At 44.9% G+C, this 26747-nt stretch overlaps 1 protein-coding gene and 1 non-coding gene across 3 annotated transcripts in view; both read right to left on the bottom strand.

The window, feature by feature from the left end:
• GALM (galactose mutarotase) overlaps nucleotides 1–22379 on the bottom strand; it is a 64285-nt gene extending 41906 nt beyond the window's left edge. For both annotated transcript variants that reach the window (XM_075535662.1, XM_075535660.1), the window contains exons 1-4: nucleotides 21971–22379; nucleotides 12716–12870; nucleotides 6171–6377; nucleotides 872–953 (exon numbers count right to left, since the gene is read on the bottom strand). In XM_075535662.1, coding sequence (XP_075391777.1) covers nucleotides 872–953; nucleotides 6171–6377; nucleotides 12716–12870; nucleotides 21971–22160 — 634 coding nt within the window. In that variant the 5' untranslated portion in view covers nucleotides 22161–22379. The remainder of the gene's footprint in view (nucleotides 1–871; nucleotides 954–6170; nucleotides 6378–12715; nucleotides 12871–21970) is intronic.
• Nucleotides 3732–3895, bottom strand: LOC142431224 (U1 spliceosomal RNA). Its single transcript, XR_012780764.1, has one exon. It is a non-coding gene; the product is annotated as a U1 spliceosomal RNA (small nuclear RNA).
• Nucleotides 22380–26747: the final 4368 nt, after the last annotated feature.

Raw genomic sequence — 26747 nt, 5'->3', positions numbered from 1 at the left:
AATGACTATTGTGAGTTACGTAGAGGTTTCCAGAGCACATCAGAGTTTCATATTCAGCATTTCAGACATGCTCTGCTCCCACTCATCCAGCGCAATCTCTTTAGTGCATCATTGGTAGCCCACCTCCTCTGTGTCTCCCACTTCCATCCTCCCTTCTGTCCCAACTTTGTCCTTGGATAAATGCTGCCCCTTTGATCTTACACAGTGGATGATTCTAACTCGGAGGCCAGTTCCGTTCCAGATCCGAAGCGTAAGGGCATAGCCGTGGGGAACTCCACCAGTCTCTAGCCTCCTGCTGTTTCATTTCTCTTTGATGTTGCCCTCTACCCTCATCTGCTCTCACACACACACACACACACACACGCACACACACACACACGAGTTTGACATTGGCAGCATCGTATCTTTCCTTCTGATATATGCCACCTTCCCAGCAGACCCCATCCCCATTACGCCTCACACTCCCCCTCCCCTCCCCTCTTCCATCCCAAACCACATGCGGTCCCATCCGTGTCCAGCATTAGTGAAGCCCTGTTTGGGTACAATCATCTCTGCTGATCTGCTAAGAAGGAACGGGCTCACCTGCTAGCAGACCGTTTGGATTCTAATGCCTCACTCAGCAAGGTGACCGTAGGCCTCAGTGTGCTTGAGACTTTGCCAGTTCACGCTGTTGCCTTGGCTTGGTTAGCAACAGCGTTGTGGTTTGTGTGATAAAGTATTCCGTCACCTAACAGCACAAAATCAACGACTAACAATGGCAATTATAGGCATTTTTGCAGGCCAAGAGATTAATTTTATGCAAATGAGGTTTCTCGTGTTCTGCAAACCATAGCCCCAGCTCAGCCCATCTTTTTCCTTGAAATCCACTAACCTGTAGGAATCAGGGTTTCATCCACAGGCAAGAAAGCATCTGCTTCTATAGTGACTTCATGGTCGTATATATTTGGAGATCCCTGAGGGAGAGAAAGGAGAGAATGCTTGCTCTTCCTTTATGTATTTGCTTTAGAACTTCTCTGCCAGACATCTTAGGAGACATTGATAAAAACCTTAAAAATCCCATCACAACTATGGTGACAGGTTCGCTTTAGTGCAGGGAGACAGGGCCACAGAATTGCAATGAATACACCTGGACTCTGACCCCGCGTGCACTTTCTTTTCTAAATGGAATCGCGAAGGTGAAAGTCAGAGTCAGACCTTGGTGAATTCGCAGAGGGAGACCTTCTATTTCCCTTAGGAGCCATGAAGAAGCCTTGACAGTGTTGTGGGTTAAACACTGGGCTGCTAACCTCAAGGTTGGTAGTTTGAAACCACCTGCTGCTCTGCAGGAGAAAGACAAGGCTTTCTACTCCTGTAAAGAGTTACAGCCTCAGAAACAGGGTTAGTCTACTCTGTCCTGGAGGGTTGCTGTGAGCCCAAATGGACTCTATGGAGTTTGCTTTTGTTTTATCCTGTGCCAGGAAACCAAAAAAGGGAGAGTCCGTGGCCAAGTCGCTGTCAAGGCACCAGAGGAAGCACATCTGCCACCCTTCTCTCGCCCCGCCCCCCAGCCCCACTCAGCTCCACCCAGAGGAGTCAGCACAGAGCCCTTGCTTTGAAGAAGTTGCCCATCTGCTATGTAAAAAGGTGGCCCACCTTCCTGGAGCACTTAACGGCTTGTACAAAAAGCACTGGCCAGTGGTCCAATGGCCTGGGGCCGGCCTACTTCTGCCTCTTACTGAAAGGTCCTGAGAAGACACTTCACCTCCAAGAACCTCATATCTTTTCATAGAAAATTGGGATAAAAATGCCCCCAGCATTCTTGTGAGAAACATTTCTTTATGGCGTGTTGGGATGCTAGCAAATGGGAAAACCCTTTACCCATGTACTTTTCTAATTCAGGAGATATATATATTTTTTACATTTTATTAGGGGCTCATACAACTCTTATCACAATTCATACATAGACATACATCAATTGTATAAAGCACATCCGTACATTCTTGGCCCTAACCATTTTCAAAGCATTTGTTCTCCACTTAAGCCCTTGGCATCAGGTCCTCTTTTTTTCCCCTCCCTCCCAGCTCCCCCCTCCCTCATGAACCCTTAATAATTTATAGATTGTTATTTTGTCATATCTTGCCCTATCCGGAGTCTCCCTTACCCCTCCTTCTCTGCCGTCCATCTCCCAGGGAGGGGGTCACATGTAGATCCTTGTAATCGGTTCCCCCTTTCCAACCCACTCACCCTCTACTTTCCCAGCATCGCCCCTCACACCCCTAGTCCTGAAGGTATCATCCACCCTGGATTCCCTGTGCCTCCAGCTCCCATATGAACCAGTATTGGTTCTGTTGTTGCCGCCACTGTGGCATGCCATCTCATTGACAGCCTTCCTCTTTTTCACTGAGTCTTGGTTTTACCAAGCATGATGTCTTTTTCCAGAGACCGGTCTCTACTGATAACGTGTCCAAATTATGAGATAAGCAGTCTTGACATCTTCGATTAGAGAGTACTCCAGTTGTGCTTTTTCCAAGTGGGATTTGTTTGTTCTTCTGGCAGGCCATGACATTCCCAGTACCCTTTGCCAACAGCATAATGTATCAATTCTCTGCGGGCTTCCTTATCCATTGTCCAACTTCCACATGCATGTGAGGCCATGGCTGGGGCAAGTACATCGTATTCTTCAAACTGATATCCCTGCTCTTCTGGATTTAAAGAGGGTGAGCGCAGCAGATTTCCCCAACGTAATAAGACATCATCTGATTTCTTGAATGCTGCTTCCATGAGCATTGATTGCAAAATGAAATCCCTAACAATTCAAACCTAATGTCTATTTATTATGATGTTACCTATTGGTCCATTTGGGAGGATTTGAATTTTCTTTATACTGAGTTGGAATCAATACTAAAGGTTACAGCCTTTGATTTTGATTAGCAAATGTTTCAAGTTGTTCCTCATTTTCAGGAGACATGGTTGGTTATCTGCATATTGCAGGTTGTTAATAAGCCTTTCTCCAGCCCTGCCTTGCTTTTTGCTAATGCCTCCATTACCATCAGTACTTGATTATATGCTACCTCTTGAAATGCTTGTATAATTGACTAGCTCTTCAGATAGTCCAGCTTCTTGGAATTTTTGCTTAGCATATGTATTAAGTAAGTATGGTAACAGGGTATAGCCTGACACATTTCGTCTGCTTTTTAACCACGCAGTATTCCCTTGGTCTGTTCAAACGATTGCTCTTGGTCCGATGTTCTGGCTCTGCCTGACCACAATGAAGTGCTCTGGATTTCCCATTCGTTCAATGTTATTCTTACTTTGTTTTGATTCACCCAGTTGAATACTTTTGCATAGTAAATAAACACAAGTAAACATCTTTGTAGTGTCCTCGGCTTTCAGCCAAGATCCAGCTGATGTCAGCAATGATATCGCTTATTCTAAATCCTCTTCTTACTCCAACTTGACATTCTAGCAGCTCCTCTGTCCATGTACTTTCTGCTTCAACCTTTGCTGAACTATCTTCAACAAAAATTTACTTGCGTGTGATATAAATGGTATTGTTACATAACTTCCACTTTCTGTTGGGTCACTTTTTTGGGAATGGGTACAAATATAGATCTCTTCCAGGTGGTTGGCCAGGTAACTGGCTTCCAAATGTCTTGGCATGGATGAGTGGGTGCTCCCGGCGCTTCATCAGCTCGCTGAAACATTTCATTCGGCGTTCGGTGAGTCCCCCGAGTCTTGTTTTTGGTTTTTTTTAGGGGAGAGCGCGAACGCAGCCCCCCACTACCACAAGTTATACAGTCGAGTTTCCCACATTTGGGGAAATCGCATGGGTCAGCACATCTGCAGTGCAATGGATAAGCCTCGCCCCGGGAAAACCACCTTCATGATCATGGTCTCTCCCCTGCCAGGTAAGTATCGAGTCTTGTTTTTTGTTAATGCCTTCAGAGCAGCCTGGACTTTTTCCTTCGGTAACCTTAGTTCTCGATCATATCGTACCTCTTAAAATGGTTGCATGTTGACTAGTTCTTTTGGTTCAGCGGCCCTGTGGGTTCCTTCCATCCTTTCGATAGTGCCTGCAGCATTCGATATTTTGTCCCTAGAATCAATATTACAAACCGAGGCCTGAATTCTTTCTTCCTTCAGCTTAAGAAACACTGAGTATCTTCTTCCTGTTTGGCTTTCTAACTCTAGGTCTTTGTACATTTCATTATAAAACTTTATTTTGTCTTCTTGAGTTGCCCTTTGAACTTTCTTGTTCAGCTCTTTTATGTTATGATTTCTCTCATTTTCTTTAGCCACTCTATGATTTGGAGCAAGTTTCAAAGTCTCTTCTGACATATATTTGGATCTTTGCATTTTGTCTTTTCTTTCAAATGACCTTTTGCCTTCTTCTTGTATGATGTTTCTGTCACCCACCAACTTCTTGTGCCAAATCTGGTCTTCAGAAGGGTTCAAATGTCAGGGGAGTATACTCAAGACTATTTTGATTCTTGTGTTTTACTTCAATCTGAAATTACATGTGAGTACTGATGGTTTGTTCCATAATAGCCCCTTGTTTTGGTAGCTAATATTGAGCTTCTCCATCATCTCTTCCCCCTAATGCAGTTAGTTTGACCCCTGTGTATTCCATCTGGTGAGATCCTTATGTAAAATCCCTTTGTATGTTGTTTTAAAAAGCTCCTTGCAAAGAAGTCATCATTGGTCTTACAAAATTCTTTCATGTACTATCCAGGTTCTTTTCTGTCCCCTAGGCCATATTTCCAGCTACTGATCCTACTTTTTTGTTTCCAACTTTCTCATTTTAATCACCAGTAATTATCAATCATCTGATTACATGTTTGACCAATTTCAGACTAAAGAAGTTGGTAGAATTCTTCAATTTCTTCATCATAGCTTTCGTGGTTAGTGTATACATTTGAATAATAGTTGTATTAACTGGACTTCTTTGTAGGCGTATAGCTATTATCCTATCACAGAGCCTTGTAGGTGAATGTTCTTTCTGACATTGCATGTGACATTGTTCCTCTCGGATTTGTAATTTCATGCACAGTAAACCATATGATTTGCTAACCCCAAAGAGCTAATACCAGTCCATTCCAACTCAGTAATGCCTAGGATATTGACCCGTATGTGTTTCATTTCATTTTGGAGAATTTTCAAATTTCCTAGATTCATACTTTGTACACTAGTATTAAATCTTTGCAGCTAACCTTTTGGTGAGCAGCCAAGTGCTTTAACTGCCCCACCACACCTAACTCTTGTTGCCACAGAGTCAATGCCAACTTAAAGTGACCCCTCTGGGGGGTTCCAGGATGGCAACTGTTTACAGGAATAGAAAGCCCAGTCTTTAGCCCTCAGAGCTGCTGGTGGCTTCGAACTGCCAACCATGAGGACTGTAGCCCAACACCTAACCACTATGCCACCAGGGCTCCCCAGGGCACCTTACATACTGGCAGCATATTTAAAGGGACCACAACAGAGGGAATGTGTTAAACCCATTTCCACAAGCAAGAGTGGAAGACACTAGAGAGGAAAGAAAGACACCAGTCACCATCAACGGCCATGGAGACCCCACCCATGTGGACAGAGTAGCCCTGCTCCATGGGGCTTTCCTGGCTGTGAACTTCTGGAAGATCATCCGGGTTTTCTTCTGAGGAGCCTCTAGGTGGGCGTGAACCACAGTTCATATCTGAGCTCTTAAGCTTTTGGACCACCTAGACCAGTGATACTCAACCTGTGGGTCAAGACCCCTTTGGGGGCTGAACGACCCTTTCATAGGGATCGCTCAAAGCATAACAGTAGCAAAATTACAGTGATGAAGTAGCCATGAAAATAATATTATGGTTGGGGGTCACCACCACATGAGGACCTGTATTACAGGGTAGCGGCATTAGGAAGGTTGAGAACCACTGACCTAGAAACTTCTGGAAAACACTGTACTTGGTAGTAAATCTTGGTGGTACAAGTGGAATAAGGGCAGCAAATGCAAGCATGCTGTGTAGTTCAATGAGGAGGAGCTATTGGATCACTCTCTTGGCCACACAGTGCGCAGAAATGTTTGCTACAGCTTCCACGAGCCAGTGCTGTGCTGGGACGTTTCATCACTAGAGTAAATAAGCACTGGCTGGTCTCCCAGGTGGCTCCACAAGGCACAGGCCTTATAAAAGGAGAGAAGAGGTAGGTCCACTTACCTGGCCCGCCAGGTTGAAGTAAGAGTGGTTGGTCAGATTCACGGGTGTGGTCTGACTGGCCTGCGCTCTGTAGTTGACCACAAGCTCCCCACCATCCAACGTGTATGTCACCCAGACCTTCAGCTCTCCGGGGTAGCCCTCCTCACCGTCTGGACTGACCCGCGAGAACTCGACACCGTTGGACAGCACGCGAGGGCTCCAAAGGACCTAAAATTCAACCACACACACAAAAAAGAGCTTTTTTAAAAGCTGTTTGATTGTTCCCGTTTCGAGCTAAATGCCACATTTTAATATTTAAAGATAACCAAGTGTAGGAAGGGAAGTGGTTCTATCAATCATTAGAAGTTTTGAATTGCACTCTGGATTTTAAACACTAAATTTTTTTAAAAATACCAAATGGCACTTGAGAGGGGTGGGGGGGAGGTGAAACATGTTTTTCTCTTTACCTACCCACATTCCTCACTTTAAAAAAAATCATACAACTCTTATCACAATCCATATATCCATCCATTATATCAAACACATTTGTACATTTGTTGCCATCATCATTCTCAAAACATTTGCTTTCTACTTGAGCCCTTGGTATCAGCTTCTCATTTTTTCTGCTCCTTCCCAGCTACCCCTTCCTTCATGAACCCTTGATAATTTATAAATTATTATTATTTCATGTTTTACACTGTCCGATATCTCCCTTCACCCACTTTTCTGTTGTCCATCCCCCACGGAGGTTACATGTAGATCTCTGTAATCGGTTCCCTCTTTCCACCCCATCCTCTCGGTATCGCCATTCTCATCACTGGTCCTGAAGGGATCATCTGTCCTGGATTCCCTGTGTTTCCAGTTTCTCTCTGGACCAGTGTACATTCTCTGGTCTAGACAGATTTTAAGGTAGAATTAGGATCATGATAGTTGGGGAGAGGAAGTATCTAGGAACTAGAGGAAAGTTGTATGTTTCATCGTTGCTACACTATACACTGACTGGCTTGTTTTCTCCCTGCAACCTTTCTGTAAGGGGATGTCCAGTTGCCTACAGATGAGTCTTGGATCCCCAATCTCTACTCCCCCTCATTCACAATGATTTGATTTTTTGTTCTTTGATGCCTGATCCCTTCAACACCTGGTGATCACACAGGCTGGTGGGCTTCTTCCATGTGGGCTTTGTTGCTTCTTAGTTAGAAGGCTGCTTCTTTACCTTCAAACCTTTAAGACCCCAGATACTAGATCTTTTGATAGCTGTGCACCATCAGCTTTCTTCACATTTGCTTATGCACTCATTTGTCTTCAGCGATCATATGGGGAAGGTGAGCACACAATGATATAATTTTTTGTTGTTTGATGCCTGACAACTGATCCCTTTGGCACCTCATGATCACATAGGCTGGTGTGCTTCTTCGATCTGGGCTTTGTTGTTTCTGAGCTAGATGGCCGCTTGTTTACCTTCAAGTCTTTAAGACCCTAGATTTTATATCTTTTGATAGCCAGGATCCATCAGCTTTCTTCACCACATTTGCTTATGCACCTGCCTTGTCTTCAGTGATCATGTCAGGAAGGTGAGCATCATGGAATGCCAGTTAATAAAGTATTCTTGAATTGAGGGAGTACTTGAGTGGAGGACCAATGTCCATCTGCTACCTTAATACTAAACCCATAAATATATGCACATAGACCATTTCCCCATCCTCATATGTAAATATATTTATACATGTACATGCCCTTATTTAGACCTCTATAAGTGCCCTTTGCCTCCTAGCTCTTTATTATATTTCCTTTTACTTTCCTCTTGTCCCACTATCATGCTCAGCCTTCATTTGGGTTTCAGTAATTCCTCTTGGTTACATTACCCTTGATGACGTCCTACTAGGCCTCCTACACCCTCCTCACCACCGATTTGGATCACTTACTTGTTGTTCCCTTGTCCCTGGGTTTGCTAACACCACTTCCTTTCCCCCCACTTCCCACTTCCCCATGTCCCCCTTGAACTGTCGGCCCCATTGTTTTCTGCTCCAGATTGTTCATCCAGCCTATCTTATTTAGACAGCCCTGCAGAGAAAATAACACGCACAAAACCAAGACAGAGCAAAACAAAGCAACAAATAGCCAGTGCCAAAAAACCCACAATAACAACAACAAGAAGCCTGTAGTTAGTTCGAGGACTGTTTGTTGGCCTTTAGGAGTGTTTTCCAGTTGAGTCTGATGGGGTGGCACTTCGTTGCTCTGCTCCCCTTGCTGTTCTGTTGCACGCCCTTAGTGTTCTGCCTTGGTGTGGTCGGATCAGATTGGTGCAATTCCCACACTGTGTCTCCAGTGTTGTCCCCTGTAGGGCTATGGGTCAGTGAGAGCCTCACACTTTTTTTTATTCCATTTATATGCATGTGTGTACAATAGGTCTGACATGAACAGTTTTATATGCCAATAAAACTGTTAAAGTGAGCCCTGGTGGTGTAGTGGTTACCCGCTGGGCTGTGATACCCAGGATTGGTAGTTCAAAACTACCAGCCTGCTGCATGGGAGACAGACGGGGCTTTCTGTTGCCATAAACAGTTGCAGTCTCAGAAACTTACAGGGGCAGTTCTACCCTGTCCTATGGAGTCACTATGAGTCAGCATCAACTAGATGACAGAGAGTCTGATTTTTTTTTTTGAAAACTGCTAAAAAGATGAAAAAAAAATCAGGACTGGCTGTTTACACTGATGGTTTTACTGTCGACGCCACTCTCTACCTGCATTCGGTGAGTGGTTTCATTCAGAGTCTCTTTTTCCAATGGATGAGGTGCACTCAGAGTCTGTTATTCCAAACACATTTGCAGGGCCTGTGAGCCCAGGGTCTGCCACCCGCTCCAAGCAGGTCTTTGACTCTAACGGATGTCCCATTTGCCACGAGGGGAGCCCAGCGGGAAGGGAGGCCTCTGCCTGCACCTGCTGGGAGAGCAGCTGGTATTTCAGACAAAGTCATAGCCCTCGGGAAAATTAATTTTACACCCTAATTATCTTCCAGAAATGCTGAAGGTCCCAGACACTTAAAATTGGAAGCCAGTCACATGTGTAATAAAAAACCCCTGAAAGAACAAACCCCACCCCAAAATGGGACATTTCAGGACCCAGAAATTGTAGAGCCATTTGAAATAAAATGCTCACAGCTTGCTATCTAGTGCTACTCCTTTAGCAAAAGGATGCAGGGGAAGATCTGTGTGTTAGTATTATCAGATCACTATGATTCCTATTCACAGAAGGATTTCCTGTCCCTGTAGTTTCTACATTTCCAGAAATTGTGCAACTCCCACACGATGGATCGACACCATGGCCACCACATGGGCTCAAACAGAAGAATACTTGTGAGCACAGGACCAAGTGGCGTTTCACTCTGCTGCACACAGGGTCTCTATGAGTCAGAACCAACTCGACGGCACCTGCTTATAGGAGCCCTGTGGTGTAGTGGTTTAAGCAGCTGGCTGCTAATGAAAAGGTCATCGGTTCGAACCCATCAGCCATCTGTAGGAGGAAGATGTGTCAGTCGGCTTCCATGAGGATGTATAGCTTCAGAAACCTTATCAGGCAGTTCTTCTGGATGACCTGAGGGGTTACCGAGGGTGGCAACTGACTTGATGCCAATGGCTTTGATTTGGGTAGATTTAGCTGTACCATTTCTAAGCCAATTCAATTCAAAATTGCTCAAATACCATTTCTAAAAATGTGTTGATATAACTGGGGAAAACCACATACCTTCAAACCCCGTTAATTATTCAATAAGTAAAACATTTGTAATTTTTCTAATATTTAACAATAAAACAGATCAAACACCCCTCCACCAGCAAACTCAAGGACGGAAGCTGACAAATGATTCTGTATTGAAAGTAAACACAACGTAAGACAAAGTTCATCTGCTACTGCTCACGGGACTGGGCTCAAAATCCTCCAGAGGTGGGGCTGGGGGTGGGGAAGAAGATCTGATATCAACGGATCAAGGAGAAAGAAAATGTTTTGGAAGTGATACTGGCACCACATGTACAAATGTGCTTGATACGATGGATGTATGGATTGTTAGAAGAGCTGTAAGAGCCCGCAGTAAAATGATCTTAAAAAAAAAATCCTTCAGAAGACTCAAAGTCTTTCCCTACCTCTGCCCGGGTCACATCACAGCCATTTGAATTAAACATATGAAATTGTTTATATACACATATGTATGTTGTTTGCATATTAAATCAATTTATTTACGCATATTAAATGAACCGCCGTCCTTCCTTCAAGGGCAGTTCCAATCCTACCTTCCCAGTTGCAATGGCTCCGGCCACACCCAGTTTCCATCGCAGGCTGGCGGCCTGTGCGCTATGGGGCATGTAGCAGCCTGCCTACCTCCTTCACCAAACTGTGAGCCTCGGGACCCCAGGGCCCGCTCTGTACCTCCTTCAGTTTGGTATCCCCAGGCCTGTTAAGTTCCCTGGTTCAAAGAGGGGTCCAGGAGGTCTGCTGAACTGCAGGGCATACACATTTACTTCTTTACCGAGGGCATACATGGCAAGAAACACCCTGGGAAATATCTCAGTGCAGTGGAAGGTGGTGTCTTGAGGCTCCTCTGAGAATCCCTGTCCCTGGGTCTTACTTTCTGTGCTTGACACATTCTAGAGACCCAGTGCCCCACCACGGGCAGAGCGGTCCCCACTCTGACTTCCCCAGCATGGAAAGCCTGAGCACTGAGCAGAGGAGAGCCACTAGGAGTGTCTGAGTCCAGGCTGAAAGCAGGAAGCTGCTGGGGGAACCAGAGTGAAGTCCCTCTAAATGGCCCAAGAGAAGGAACTGGGGTCCCTAACCACCATGCTTGTTCCTGCCTTCTCTGCCTCTTCTCCAGGACCTATCCTAGGTGGCGCCATTGAAAGGAGATTTAAATATCAAATAGCTCCCTCACAGCTTGAAATGAGACAGTTACTGGGGTGGGGGGTGGGGGGGTATGGGATGATAACCTGTAGAGTCCCACAGAACCAAGAAGCAGGACGGCAGGGATTCCGACCTCAGAGACATGCTGTCTAGCCTGCTTGCTTTCCTAACCTTGTTTTCAGGGTTCACTTGGAGAACGGGAGTGTTCATGTGGAAAGGGCACTTGAAAACTTGAAGCATGGAAGGGAAGGCCAGGCTGGATGCAGGTGGAACAGCTCTCGGGAAGGGCCTTTAAGGAGACAAAAATGGGGTGGGTTCGACTGGGAGCATATACAGCAGCCTTGGGGTACACCAGACTGGGAAGTGTAGGAATGAGGGCTTCGGGCCGGGCAGACCTGGCCATTCTACTCGGGAGTTGTGTAGTCTTTTGGGAACTCGGATTTGACAACACAGGGTCCTTGTAAGTATTCGAGACACTGACTGTGAATGCCTTGTTAAGTCAGCGGAGGAGACTATTAGTTATCTACTTTTCCGTTGTGTCTCAAGTCACCCTGATCCCATTTAATTCATTGCATCTTTGGGGTGTTTCTAAGAGATCCTTCCACTGCCATCAAGTTGATCGCCTCACAGTAACCTAATAGGTCAGCGGAGAGCAGCTCCAAACATCTCCAAGGCTGTCACTCTTTAGGGAGGTATACTGCTTTGTCTTCCTCCCAAGGAGTGACTGGCGGGTTTGAACTACCAACCTCTTGGTTAGCAGCCCCATGCTTTATCCATAGTGCCACCAGAAGTCATTTCTGTGAGATAGACAGTGATATTGGTCCCAGTGTACGGATGAGAAAGGTAAGAACTGTAAGGTTAGATAACCTGTCTCAAAGACTTGGGAAAGGCATTCCCTGCCCTTTCCCAGACCTTTCCCAATTCCAGGATCTCTGTCCTTTTCCTCGGGGCCTCCCTTGCCTGCTATTGCTCAAAGAGCTGGGGAAGGATGGGCCCTGGGACACTGCTCCTGCACACACGAGGTAGCCCTTACCAGGCTGCATTGGCTCTAAGGCTGGGATTGTGCCTGGCAAGCAGACGGTGTACCTACCTGCGTATTTTGTCAAGTGTGTCAGGTGGGAATTCTACCAACTCTTCTGACTCACTGTGTTAGTCTGGGTACACTAGAGAAACAAATCCACAGAAACTCATGCATAAGAGAGAGTTTTATATAAAGGGTAAGTGCACATCAAGAAAACATCCCAACCCAGTGATGCCCAAGCCCACAAGTCCAACATTAACCCACTAACCCATATACCCTACACCAATCCACAAAGTCCTCCTCCATCTCACAAAATAAACACAATGATGCTGACTGCAGGAGGAAAGCCGAATCCGCGAACGTGTAAGCATCTCAGCGCTGGCAGGGGTCTCCACAAGGCTGCTACAGCACCCAGGGCTGCATCGGGGTAGGTCCATGTAGCTTCTCCTCGGGGACATCTTGCAGGAAGTGAGCCTTGCCAGCTGAAGCAGGGAACTGGCTAAGGCAGCTGCACCCTGGTCTGACCATCACAAAGCAAGTGTCCCAAGAACTAGAAAGGCGAGGCTCACCCAGCCATTTATCCCTCCGTCCTTCAATTAATACCACATGTGTTTCTCGGCCAGGTTGGCACAATAACCTTTAACTACATCACTCACCTTATCAAACCCTCTGACCCCACCATGCAGACTGTTGGGCCCGTTGTTGATGGCCAGCTTGTACTCCTTCCCAGCCAACGTGAAGGTGCCTTTGGCAATCCGGTTGGCCACCCTTCCCACGACGGCTCCAAAGTAGGGCTGCTTTTGGAAATACCCTGAAAGGATGGAGGATGACAGCATTTTAGTAAGACTGTAAACCACACGCGAGGCTCACAGCGCTGGTCATCTCGTCCTTCTGAGGGCTGCAGCGGGCAGGAGCAGCTTGGGCCAGTCCAGGGACTCGTGGAAGCCGAGAAAGCGGTGTTCGGTACCCAGGTTCTTTATCCCTTCCCAAAGCGGTTCGTGTTCCTGGTAAGAATGTTAAGAACTTTACAAAGCACAATGAAGAAACTGAAGTCACCCATAATCTAACCAGCAGAGAGAACCTCTGTTAATCTTCTTATACATCTCTGCCTAGTCTTTTATTGCATGCATGCACGTGCTCTTGTTCTTTCTGTGTAGAACGCCGGGATCTTGGTCTATAAGCCACCTTCATGCTGCTTTGAAAGCTGCTTTTTCCTGGGCCAATCCATTTTCTTCAGCCAGACTTAGGCTTTAATGTCGTTGTGAGAGACAACTATTTTATCCTTTTTTCTCCTCTTTTCAAATTTTCAAAGAAGGCATATGATTAATTTATAAAAATATCCTTTAAGGAGACTGAAAAAAATCCGCAGTATATAGAGCAGTATAGCCAAATGAAACACCGAATGCCTGGTTAAATTCAAATTTCCAAGAACTAAGTAATATTTCACAAAAGTCTGTCCCCAAGTGTTACTTTGAGCATACATCTGTCGCTGGTAAGAGTCTTGGTGAAGAACGGCTATGACCAGGCTGCTGCCCTACAGGAGGCGGTGTGACGCCAGCAGCTCCACGGGAGAAAAGCCTGGGGCTCTGCTCCCGACGGGTGCCAGCCTCGGACAGCCCACGAGCAGTTTCAGCCATCCACACTCGTGTTGGAATGGAGTCGACAGCACACAATCCTACGTGCATATTAATAGTTTATGTGAGATAGACTTATAATTAAGAAGACACACTTTGTGTGTGTACATAAGGCAAAATGTTCTATTTCTTAAAAATAAAAAAGCCATGGAGGTTTCGATGAAAGCTCACACCATGAACCAGGTCCCCTCTCAACAATTTCTAAACATCTTATCTATCTGAAATTCAAATTTAACCGGGCATTCTGTATTATTATTTCCTCAATCTGGCAAGCTAAGAAAAGACTAAGACATGAAAACTTTCTATTGCTCCTCCTTTCCAAGGGTAACCACTGGTAACAGCGTGGTACGTGCATTTCCAGTGAGTTTCTTTGCATTCATAAATAATCAAATATAGAAACAGATGCCTAACATAGATAAAGAGGACCGTGCTACACACACTGTTTTGCAAAAAAAGGTTTTTTTCATTTGTCAAACATCTTAAGATCTCTCTATGGCACTGTATTGGTATGGTATGGTATGGTATCTGGTACGTATGCTATAGAACTGTATGAGCATCAACAATAATCCTTTTGTTTTTGTTGTTTGCTATAAGAAGCCACAGCCCTTGTGCACATGTACATAATACAGGATGTTCCATTTACTTCTTTTTAAAAAAATATTTTACTGAGGTTTTCATGAAAGTTCACACAATAACCCAAGCCCTCCTCTTCACAATTTCTCCACATATTGTTCAATCTGGACACTGATCACATTTTCCATATTTTATCAACATTCTCATGGTTTCTATTCTCGTTCCTCTCTGCTCCTTTCCTTTAAGTTCCTCTGTCTGCTAGAATCTTTTAGTTTAATTTTTCTTTTTAATATTTAATTTACAAGGGGAGTTATGAAGGGTTGGGGGGTGGATTTCAAAAATTATTATCTTCACAAAGATGACGTTGTGCAGGGTTTTACATTTAGATTCCCTCCCCCTTCCCCGTGACACTCCATATCTACCCCGTGTACTGCATGTTAGCCAACAGGAACTCTCTCAGCCACGGCTGAGGCTGCTCAGTTACAGGTCCGAGGCTCACATTAACCACCAGGCTGGGTGTAATTTAATCATTTTCTTCCAGGCCCTTCCTGGTTCACATTCTTGCTAATCTCAGGTCCCTCCAGTCTCACTTGCGGGCTCGTCACAATAGTTGACATTACTGAGCCCTTCTTAACCCGCCTCCATTCCACAAGCAGACCACCAGGCCTTTCTCCTCCTGAGAAGGCTCAAACCCCCATCCTGTCGGTGAGCAGCCGAGTATACGGGTCATTTGCACCATCCAGGAATTCCAGGGGGCACAGGAGAGAGGAAAAGTTTGGTCTGCTTTCCTGAACAAAGCGCTGAGTGGAATAAATATGTATGTCACATTCACACTTCTCCACCCCAAGGGCATCCATTATAATGTCCAATTTGGGGAGTCCAAACCATAGCCATAGTGCCCTAAAGTCTAAAATAAAGCTATTCCTCGTTTTCCTCAGGGAAGACCCCTAATCTGGGCTATGACCTTCCTTTGGGTTTGCCAGGGAAACAAACTTCAATTGTCAAGTACACAAACCATTTTAGAAACTCTGTCATTTAAATACTTGTTGGTGGTCCCATATGGATCTATACTTTTTTTTTTACAGTGTTAACAAAATGAAACAAAAAGTTTCTTTCGACCAGATTTATATATTTAATGCTCCAAATAGTTGGGTAGTTGACTTACTATGATTACAAAGGTGAAATATCAGACAAGATAGCCAATAAGTGGGGAGAAAGTATAACTGATTTTCTACTAGGCTGGACTGAAAGGTGCTTGGTTTACCTTTTCAGAAGTCTACAGAGAAAAGAGATCATTTTCTCTTGAAGAAATGGAACCGGACTAATCTCTCATCAAAGCAGCCATCCAACCAGTTTATATAATCTAGCTGAGAAATTGCAAATAGTTCAAATTTAACCTGGCAGTTAAAAAAGGTCCACGTTTCAAGAAGCGATCCATGCTTCCTGTGACTCAAAGTGCCCTTGGGGACATGGGAGTGTCAAAATAACCCTTCATCCCATCAGTTTCCTTATTTTACATGATTTCTAAAACTCAGCTATTTGAAGAGACTATACAGCGAGCAACTCAAAAACAGGGTAAGAATAATTGCATAACTCAAAGAATGAAATCAATACTGCTGAACTGTAAATGTGAATCAGTGTGAGTTTCTGCTGTGTGTCTTCTCAACAAGAATTCAATGCAACAAATTATTTTTTTTAAAAAGAAGCAGTGAAAGTGAATTCTCCTTTTTCCCTTGCTTCTCAGCCACCCAGGGGTCCAGCCCTTACCCCATTTGTTTTTGACGCGGGTCTTACCACATGATTGATCAAAACAGTAGCTGAACCTCATTTCGGACTATTCTGCTAGAGACAGTTATGCTTCCTGTTACAACATACATGAAGTCTTCTGTATTTTTGGAAATTGCAAAAGAATCTAGAACAAACGGAAAGACGGGGTCCTAAAAAGGGATGGAGGGTTTGCTTACAATAACCTCAAAGATAGATGAACATATTAGAAAGTATTACGTAATACTTAATCATGAGGATTTCTTTCAGCTTCCTTTCTTTTGAAAATAGTCCGGTTTCCTTTGTACACAGATGATTGTTACATAAACTATGGCATAGAAAGAAAAACACCCCCCTGTCCCATGACCTAGACGAATATTTTAAATGCTTTGACTTGACCTGGCATTTTGTGAAGCCCGGTGGTCCATCGTAGTGAACCCTGCTGGTGTAGCGGTTATGTCGGCATCGTCGGCAGTTCAAAACCACGGCGGGAGAAAGACGGGACTTCTCCTGCCGTAAACAGTCCAGCTTCAGAAACCCACCGGGGTCACGACGAGTCAGCATGGACTCCATGGCCGTGAGTGAGTGAGTGAGTGTGGTGGGGAAAAAAAAGAAAAGAAAAGCTATTTAATGTTCTCAAGAAATGTGTACAATATGGAGAGTGTGGTGAATTAAATTGTGTCCCCTGTGGTGAACTGGAATGGCACAGAATGGCTCTTCTATCCTTGTCTTCGGAATTCCCACCAAGTGACTAGGTGAGGCCATGTAAACAGGAACACGAAACAGCCGTAGAGGGGATTGGTATGTAAGAGTCACCATCTTCAAAGTGCACGCAGGGAGGGGAACCCCATGACCATGCAACAGAGCCCGCGGAGCACATGCAAGAAGCGGCAGAGGCAGTAGGGGCACAAGTTCCGTAGGACCATCCCTGACTGTTTGCTGAGCTCAGCGAAGCGGTGGTTAAAACAGCACTGTAATCAGGGTGCTCTCTAAAGTGGGCGACTGGGCAGCCGCCCCATGTGGAAATCACAACTTTGTATTCCTTACTCTTTTTGAACATTCATCTGCATAGTCTGGTAGTCTAAGCACCCATAACAGTGTTCATCCCATCCATAGGGACTAAAAAATAGATGGAACCATGGTTGCCATGCTTATTCACCCATTATACCTTTGATAAAATACTACTTTTTATTCCCTGGGAGTTTGAACTTCAGTAACCAAACACATAACATAAAGAGAGAAGGGGCCAAACAACCAGAGGGTGACTCGCTGTCCTTCGTTTCAGCTTTGGTCACACCCCGAATTCCCACAAGATGTTATGAGTGAATTATGCAATTCCTGAAAGCGTTCAAAGAGCTAAAAGATTGCCAGTACAAGGGCTGTTCAGTTTAGCAGAAGTGAAAAAGGGTTTTTCAAATGTGAACGGAATATATTCAGAGAAGAGAAATTGTCTGATTGTTTCTAATATAGCAAACACAACGAGTAGCATCTAATTCAGTGGTCCTCAACCCTCCTCAGCCGCCACGGTCTCATACAGCTCCTCATGTGGTGGTGACCCCCCCCAACCGTAAAATTATTTTCGTTGCAACTTCATAACTATAATTTTGCTACTGTTATGAATCGTCTTGTAAATATCTGATATTCAGGATGTATTTTCATTGTTACAAATTGAACATAATCAAAGCATAGCGAGTCATCACAAAAACAATATGGAATTATAAATTATGAAATATTTATTTCTAATGACAAATAAATGAAGTTTTGTCTTGAAGCATGGCGTAGAATGGGTAAGAGTCTCCAAGCCGGTACTCATATGTGGGCATATCTGCATGTGAGCGGACCCGCCTGGAGATGGATAGAGGAGTGGTGTCTTAGTTCCTAAGACCATTGGAAATATGTGTTTTCTGATGGCTGTAGGTGACCCCGGTGAAAGGGTCGTTTGACTCCTGAAGGAGTTCAACCCACAGGTTGAGAACCGCTGCTCTAAAGCAATGGGATCCTACCTACTAGTACAGTGAGAAGATGGTTAAGGATAAATCACACAGCTGATGATGCTTGGATAAAAGCAAAGAATATTGCTAGCGAGGATGCCAATCAAGAAGCAATATGGATATATTTGATTGCTTTTGTCAGGTATTATTTAATATTTTCATTAATATTTAAAAACTTTCTTATAACAATCTAGTTTGTGTACCTCTTTTATTTGTATTTAATGATTAACTTATGAAATAACAAACTACATTTCGGTATATCATTTTCTACACTTAAAATGGCCATTAGGTTAGCAAACCAGTGGTCTAATCATTTGCATCCTACCACTGAACAGAGGCACCGGGCACCGTACCACCGAGGTCATGAGGCAGAGCAGAGGAGCCGTTGCAGACCATACAGTAGGCCGTGGGTGGGCTCTCTGGCCCACCAGCCAAGGCAGGGATTGAAAGGCGGAGAGCCAGGGAGTTGTGCCTTCCAGCATGGCAGAGAAGAGGCAACTTGGACAAACGCATTGCGTATCCTCAACATTTTGTAACCTGGTAGCTTGGGGAAAACCCAAACCACCCTTGAGGGCATTAATTCCGATGCACAGTGACCCCATTGGACAGAGTAAAAATGCTCCTTAGGGTTTCTGAGAGTGAAACTCTTGGGGACCAGGCAGCCTCATCTTTCTCCTACAGAGCAGCTGGTGGGTTTGAACCTCGGGGCTTACAGTCAGTGGCCCAAGCCTTCCCCCGCTGGGCCACCAGAAAAGAGGGAAGGGAAGCAGCTGCCCACAGCATATTACTTCTAGTCCTTCCACTGGAGTTGCAGGATAAGCAATAGGCTGCTGACTACCAGGTCAGTGGTTCAAACTCACCAACTGCTCCCTGGGAGAAAACTGGAGCTATCTGTACCCATAAAGATTTATAGCCTCAGAAACCTTACACAGCCGTGGTTCTCAACCTTCCCAGTGTTGCGACCCTTTAATACAGTGCCTCATGTGGTGGTGACCCCCAACCATAAAATTATTTTCCTTGCTATAAATTATCAAGGGTTCCTGAGGGAGAGGGGGAAAAATGAGGAGGTGATGCCAGGGGCTTAAGTGGAGAGCAAATGTTTTGAGACTGATGAGGGCAACAAATGTACAGATGTGCTTTACACAATTGATGTATGTATGGATTGTCATAAGAGTTGCATGAGCCCCCAATAAAATGATTTAAAACAATTATTTCCCTTGCTACTTCATCAGTGTAATTCTGTTACTGTTATGAATTGGGTGATCCCTGTGAAAGGGTCGTTCAACCCCCAAAGGGGTCGTGACCCACAGGTTGAAAACCACTCTTATACAGGGTTGCTGTAAGTTGGAATCAACTCCTCTGTTTTTTTGTGTGTGTGTGTGTTTGTTTTTTTCTTCCCAGTTTAGTCTCTCCTCTGGTTCAGGCATTCTACGCCATATCGTCCTTTCCCCTTTGACTTCCCTAGGAGATGTTATACCAGCCATGGAAGCTTTTTGAAATTCTGTTTCAGTCTTGAAAATGGCTGTGTTCCTAACAGAGAGAAGTGACTTAGCACCGATTAAAAAAAAACACCCCTCTTTTATTATTTAAAAACATTTTTAAAACCCCTCTTTTAAATGACATTCATCAACCTTCTAGAGACAGCAACTGTGAACTACTCCCCTCCAAAAAAAAAAAAAATGTGCAGGAGACAAAGAGGAAAAACAGCAAATTTTCCCACAAACCAGAACCTTCCTACCTGCGAGGCTCTCGTTACAGGCTCACTTAAGTTACCAAAGAACTTATCCAAGCCGTGATGTGGAAACTCTCAAGCCAATAAGGGCAACCAGAGCGCCAAGAATAAGATCCTCAGGAATATTCTTTCTTTTTAATCATTTTATTGGGGGCTTATACAACTCTTTTCACAATCCATACATACATCAATTGTGCCAAGCACGTTTGTACATTTGTTGCCCTCATCATTCTCAAAACATTTGCTCTCCACTTAAGGTCCTGGCAGCAGCCTCATTTTATCCTCCTCCCTCCCTACTACCCCCTCCCTCATGAACTCTTGATAATTTATAAATTACTATTTTTTCATATCTTACACTGTCCAACATCTCCCTTCACCCACTTTTCTGTTGTCCGTCCCCCAGGGAGGAGGTTATATGCAGATTCCTGTAATCAGTTCCTCCTTTCCACCCCACCCCTTGGAATATTCTTATAAGTAATTTTATCCAGGAAACAAAAAGCAAACGTCAGACTCCCGAGGGACAAACGGAAAATCCCAGGGTTTTCTGCAGACCTCAAATCATGAATCAAGTTACATATCAAAAGAACTAAACAGGCAGAAAGACACACCTAAAGGCAAACCTCACACCTCCTCTCTAGCCGATTTTGTCCGCACCGCATCACTGAGCCAGGGTATGGACTCACAAACAGTTCCCCTGGCTGACTTATTCCAGATCTCATGCTCTGTTTAGCTCCCGGGTAGTGCCGAGAGAAAGCACCTCGTACTTGCCCCTTTGCAGCAAAGTGGCCGCTGAATCACACATGTATGCAACCATGTGATTACCGTCTATCTCCCCAGATAAATTGTAAGTTCTTGGAGGGTGGAACGTTGTCTCACTTGTCAAGAGAATTAACTGAGTTAACAGAGTTTTCCAGTGCACACAAAACAAGTAATCTCGGCTGCCCACAGATTCCAACAGAAGAAAAGTCCACCCTAGTTCCCCTTCTCAGCCCTTGGGCGAAGATTAACTGTAGTATCTGTTCTTATGAGGAGCCCTCGTGGTACAGAAGGTCCCCATTGGGCTGCTAACCACAAGGTGGGCAGTTTGAAATTACCAGCTGGTCTGTGGGAGATGAAGGAGGCTTCCTACACCTGTAAAGATTCACTATCTTGGAAAACCACCAGGACCGGTCTACCCTGTCTTATAGGGTTGCTTTGAGGTGGAATCAACTCGATGGCGCTGAGTTTTTTGAGTGGAGTTACAAACCAAAGCAAAACCCTATGCCAGGGGCTGTGCCCATGTGTTGCAGTACAGAACCGTCCTACGGCGGTTTCTTGGTTGGAATCTTTAAGGAAGCCGGTCTCCTGTCTTTCTTCTATGGTACCACGAGGGGGGCTGAAACAGCCACCTTGGAAGGCAAACTGCCCCATCTACTCAGCCTCCTCCTATTCCAATTACAAAAACAAAGGGAAAAACAAGCCCAGAGCCACCGAGTGGAGCCTGACTCATAGCAGACCAATACAGGGATTCCAAGACATTTTTTCGGAAGTTGACAATCTCATTTTCCGCCTGTGGATTTGAACCACGGATCTTGCAAAGAGCTCAACGTCTGACCCACAGTACCAGCAGGGCTCCCATCTTTGCTAGGAGGGCTCACGTCTACAGTTAAGTTGTTCTGTTTCTTTTCATATGTGGTTAAAGAACAGCGGCGTGATAGGCGGGTGCGGCGGGAGCCCCCAGAAGAGCACAGAGAAACTGGTCACAGACACAGAGCTTATTGGAGTATTGACTGAGATGACCGGGTCGCCAAGATAATCTTGTAGAATCAACAACAACAACTAAAAACAAACAGACGGAAGTAGAAAGTGCACGTGATTTTCATCCTGCAGAAAGAGCAGAGGGAAGCCACGTCCCTTATCGCCAGCTAGCGCGCTCGGTACAAAGATCGCCCAGGAGCGCTGGCGCTTCACCCCAGCAGACTTTCTAAATGAATCGGGGCGAAATCGGAATGGCTGCCCAGAGGCAAAGTCCGACGGCTGTTTATAGGTATGTTGTCTTTTTCCAAAACTGGATCGCAACGGAACCCTGATCCAGGCAGCCGGGGTCATCATTGGTCCTGTAGTCCCCCTCCCCAGCCCCCCTACCCTCAACCCCCCACCTCCGGAGGATCTCCCATCCCCGGCAGCTCACGCGTGGTGTGCGGGCCAGGTCCGGGGCGCGCCCGGAGCTCAGCTCACCTTCCAACTCGGCAAAGCCTAGCACCACATCCGAGGCTCTCCCCTGCCTGTCCTTGACCTCCAGGGCTGTGATGGTGCAGCCCCAGGAGATGATGTCCACTCTCAGACGGTCCGACTGCAGCTGGAACTTCTCAACAGTGCCTGCCCCGGAGGGCAGGTCTCCAAACAGCGCTCGGGTCACCGAAGCCATGGGGGACACCCTGCGAGCAGCTACTCCCGAGGCTGCGGCAAAGTTGACAAGAGCAAGACCACGTGGCCCACGAGTCCTCCCTCTCCTTCCCTGGATTTAGGGAGTGGCCATTCTGCAAAAAAAAAAAAAAAAAAAAAAATCCCGGGGGCCGGTCAGATTCGTTTGTTTGCCAGAGCATGACCTGAGGGCCGAGTTTCCAACTAGGCAGGCAGTTCTCTCCCTTCGGGAACTCTGGCTGCGTTGCATGCTGGGGATGGTAGTTTTTGAAAGGTGAAATTGCAGTATGGGGCCTGTAGTCTTTCGTGAACAATGGGAAGCTTTGAGACTTGAGACTAGGCTGGCAACACTTGGTCTAACTTACATCCTCTGGACATGTTGTCAAGAGAGACCGGGCCCTAGAGAAGGACAGCATGCTGGGTAGAGGGGAAGGCCCTCAACGAGATGGACTGACACAATGGGCTCCAACTTAGATGGAGCAGGACCCAGCAGGGTCTTGTTCTGATGTGCGCAGGGTCGCCATCGGTCGGAACCACCTCCATGGCCCCTAAGTCATGCGTGAAATATTCTTCCTCCTTCTGTGGCCCAGGGAGCCCTGGTGTAGTTAGTAGTGGGTACACACTGACCTGCGAACCGCTAGGTCGGCAGTTCCAACCCACCAGACATTACTCCGAAGGAGAAACACGAGGTTTTCTGCTCCATAGAGATTTCCATCCTCAGGCACCCCAAAGGGAAGTTCTACTTTATTATACAGGGTCACTGTGAGTCAGAATCCACCAGCCTCAGGCACATGGTTCTTTTTTTTCTTATTATACTTATATTGGTACTTTTCCCACATATCATACAATTCAATAGTTCAATCATATCAAGAAGGGTTGTACAGCCATTAACACAACCAATTTTACCATACTTTCTTCTTCATTTTACTCATTATAAGTGTACGCATTATTATTTTTAACTGTGGTAAAAAGAAACACAATACATTCTCCCATTCAACACTTTCTACATGTGTATTTCAGTGCCATTGATTATACCCTGTTATACAACCATTATTGATATCCTTTTCCAAATTATTCCAGCACCATTAACCTAAACTAGATGCCCCCTAAGCAAAAACTCTCCCTCCGTCACCCCTGGTAGTCATCAGTCAACTCTGGATTCTTTTTTTTTAAGTAGTTTTCTGGATATAAAATACACTTCCATTGTTAAGTCACTTTTTAAAAGAGTTGTATCGACATCATCATAATGTCTAGTTGTACCGACATAATCATAATCAGCTCTAGTGCTCCCTGCCCCCTCCTGCATTCATTGCTTGCTCTTCCATTTCCTTCCCCTCCCCCTGCTCATAAGCCATTACATGGGTTATGATCTGTATTAATCCATTCCATCTGCACTTTGTAAAGTGGGAAATCTAACATACCAAAAAAAGCAAAATGAAGTAAATTATAATGATAATAACAGAAATAAAGTGTAAGAAAGAAAAGACCACCAACACTATTAAGAACCCAGAGAAGAAATTTCTTTCATGGAATAAAAAAGAAATATTTAAGCTTAGAGAAAATTTAGGTTGGGTCAAGAGGGAGGTTTACGTGGCAAATATCATATTATACCATGGTTTGATCTACCATAATCAAGTGTACAATAGTCTCTGTCTGATAGTAAAGCTGTTCCAGGCACCACCACCCCTCCTTGTGTCCAGAGTGGATCTGCCAGGGGCTCAATCTGACTAGACACTCTGCAGATGGATTTTGGGCTCCCACTGTCCTCCAGAGCCTTCTACAAATTGTGTGTTCACAATTTAAGCTCTGATACTTTTCCCTCCATCATATTTGGATTTTGTTCTCATCATCTTTGGATCACACAGGCTGGTGGGCTTCGTCCATGTGGACTTAATTGACAACTCCACTGGATGGCTGCTTGTTTGAATACAAACAAGCCTTTAAGACCCCAAACGCTATTCCAATTGATAGCCGGGCACCATCTGCCTTCTTCACCATATCTTGCTGTAAGCCCAGAATCCATCCACTTATCCAAGGATATGAATGACTGGTTTTTGCTGGCGGTCGCATTGTGGCACAGCTGTCCATTCATGTTAATGGCTGACTATCAGTCAAAGTGCTTGAAATATTGCTGGAAAGCAGAATTAGGAACAAGTCAGATGAATTATGGGGAAAATTCTCACTGTAATTTAACTCTGATACAGAGGAGAAAGAAGTTCCCCTGTAGGTTGTTGTTAAATGCTATCACTTTGTTTCCAAATGAAACACTGGCCAGCCCGGGGCCTTCTTCACAATTATTGTTGACTTTGAGCCCATTTTTGCTGCCGCAGTGTCAGTCCATATCATCAAGGCCCTTCCTCTTTTTTTGCTGTCCCTCTAGTTTCCAAGCATGATGGCCTTTTCCAGTGACTGGTCTCTCTTGACAACATGTCTAAAATATTCAAGAGGAAGTTTAGCCATCCTCTATTCTAAGGGTAATTCTGACTGTACCTCTTCTAAGACACATGTGTTTGTTACCTGGGCAGTCCATGGTACTATCAGTAGTCTTTGCCAGCATCTTAATTCAGATGCATCGATTCTTCTTCAGTCTTCCTTACTCATTTTTTGGTCTTCTGTCATTAGCATTCAATTTGTCAATCTGATCTTGAGATGCTTTTGAAATTCAGGTGGAATAGACTCCAGGTCATATTTGGCTCTCATGAAGTGTTTCATTTTTCTTCAGCTTTAACCTGAATTTACATAGGAGCAATTGATGATCTGTTTCAGAGTCAGCCCTGGCCTTGTTTCAGCTGCTGATATTGAACTTTTCCTTCATCTCTTCCCCAAAATATGTCTGTGTATTCTGTCTAGAGAAGTCCGTGTGTATATAGTCACCACTTACATTGGGGTAACAACAACAACAATTTCCCCCCCTAAAGTTATGTGTATTTAATTCTTTAAAAACCCAAAATAACCTTATCACTTTCAAAGTACTCTCCATTAGTCAAATCTGCTATTCCATTTTTGGAAACATTTTTCAAACTCACCTGTTTGGATGACTTACAGCACCTCCCTCGCTTTTTTCGTCACCTCGTTTAAGTTGTCAAATCGCTGTCCTTTCATGTCCCTCTTCATTCATGAAAACAAAAAGAAGTCACACAGAGTGAGGTCAGGAAAGTAAGGTATGTAAGGCAAGAGAGGCACGCTGTTTTCTGCCAAAAACTGGTGTGCACTGAGATGGCTGTGTGAGGAGGGGCACTGTTGTGGCAAAACCAGTCCATCTGCCAAAAATCAGGCCTTTTTTTTTTGTCCCACACTATGATAGTTAAGGTTTATTGTGCCAGCCTGGTCGATAAACACATGTGGGATTAATTGAAGGGTGGAGAGATAAATGGCTCGGTGTGCCTCGCCTTTCTAGTTCTCAGGTCTCTTGCTCTCTAATGGTCAGACCAGTGTGCAGCTGCCTTAGCTAGTTCCCTGCCTCAGCTGGCAAGGCTCACTTCCTGCGAGACATCCTGAGGAGAAGCCATAGGGACCTAGCCTGATGCAGCCCTGGGTGCTGGAGCATGTGCATGGAGACCTCTACCAGCACTGAGATGCTTACATGCTCACTGACTCGGCTTCCCTCCTGCAGTCGGTGTCATAGCATGTGTTTTTTGAGTTTGAGGAGGACTCTGTAGAGCATTGTTGGACATATGGGCTAATATCAGACTATGGGCTTGGACTGGACTGGGTTGGGATGCTTAATGTACAAGTACCCTTTAGATAAAACTCTCTCTTATATGCATGTGGATTTCTGTGGATTTGTTTCTCCTGTTTGCCCAGACTAACACACTGTTATGCAGTCTTTTCAGAACTTCAAAATAAAAAGCTTGATGAATAGTCTGACTTGGTGGAACAAAAGCTCCCAATGCACTATCCCCCTCCCATCAAAAATACAAATGAACCGTCTTGATCTTTCATGAGCTTTTTTGGGTGAGGTGACGATGGCATCTTCCCCTAGCTTGATTGATATTTGCTTTCAGGGTCGCGAGAATAGCACCCTGTGCCGTTACCAGTAATGACCTTTGAAAAGAAGTTGCTTCGGAGCTGTTGCTTCAAAGCCCCGCATGTTTTCGCTCGGTGCTCCTTTTCCTGGTCAGTCAGAACCCGAGGCACAGATGTCCCAGCCACCCTTCTCAGTTCCAAATCCTGCGTTAAAATTTGCTGTACCAAGTGCCAAGAGAGTCCAGCCAACTTCCCCATCTCTTCAGTGGTCCATCGTTGATCTTCGAGCACAGGTGCATGGAGTTTATTGTCTTTATTTTTACCCATTCGATAAGCTGATGGACGTCTAGAACGAGGTTTGCTATCAATCGACTGTTCACCTTTTTTGAAACAAGAAAACTACTCGTACACGTGAGTTTTTCCCACAGTGCTGTCCTTCTGTGTGTTCAACATCACAACAGTTTCTGTGACATCTTTTTCTGGAGGAGGAAACACCCTCATGCTGTTTTAAAGTCAGCCGTCACAGAAAACGAGGTTCGAGTGAAACTGCTTTTACGAAAAAAATTCACTGTGACCAGAGAGAACCTTCTCGGAAGATGCCAATGGGTGCACCAACTTGGAGCAA

Source organism: Tenrec ecaudatus, chromosome 17, assembly GCF_050624435.1.
Source record: "Tenrec ecaudatus isolate mTenEca1 chromosome 17, mTenEca1.hap1, whole genome shotgun sequence".
NCBI lineage: Eukaryota > Metazoa > Chordata > Mammalia > Afrosoricida > Tenrecidae > Tenrec > Tenrec ecaudatus.
Note: the sequence above shows the minus strand (reverse complement) of the source record. Positions and strands in the feature narration are given on the sequence as shown.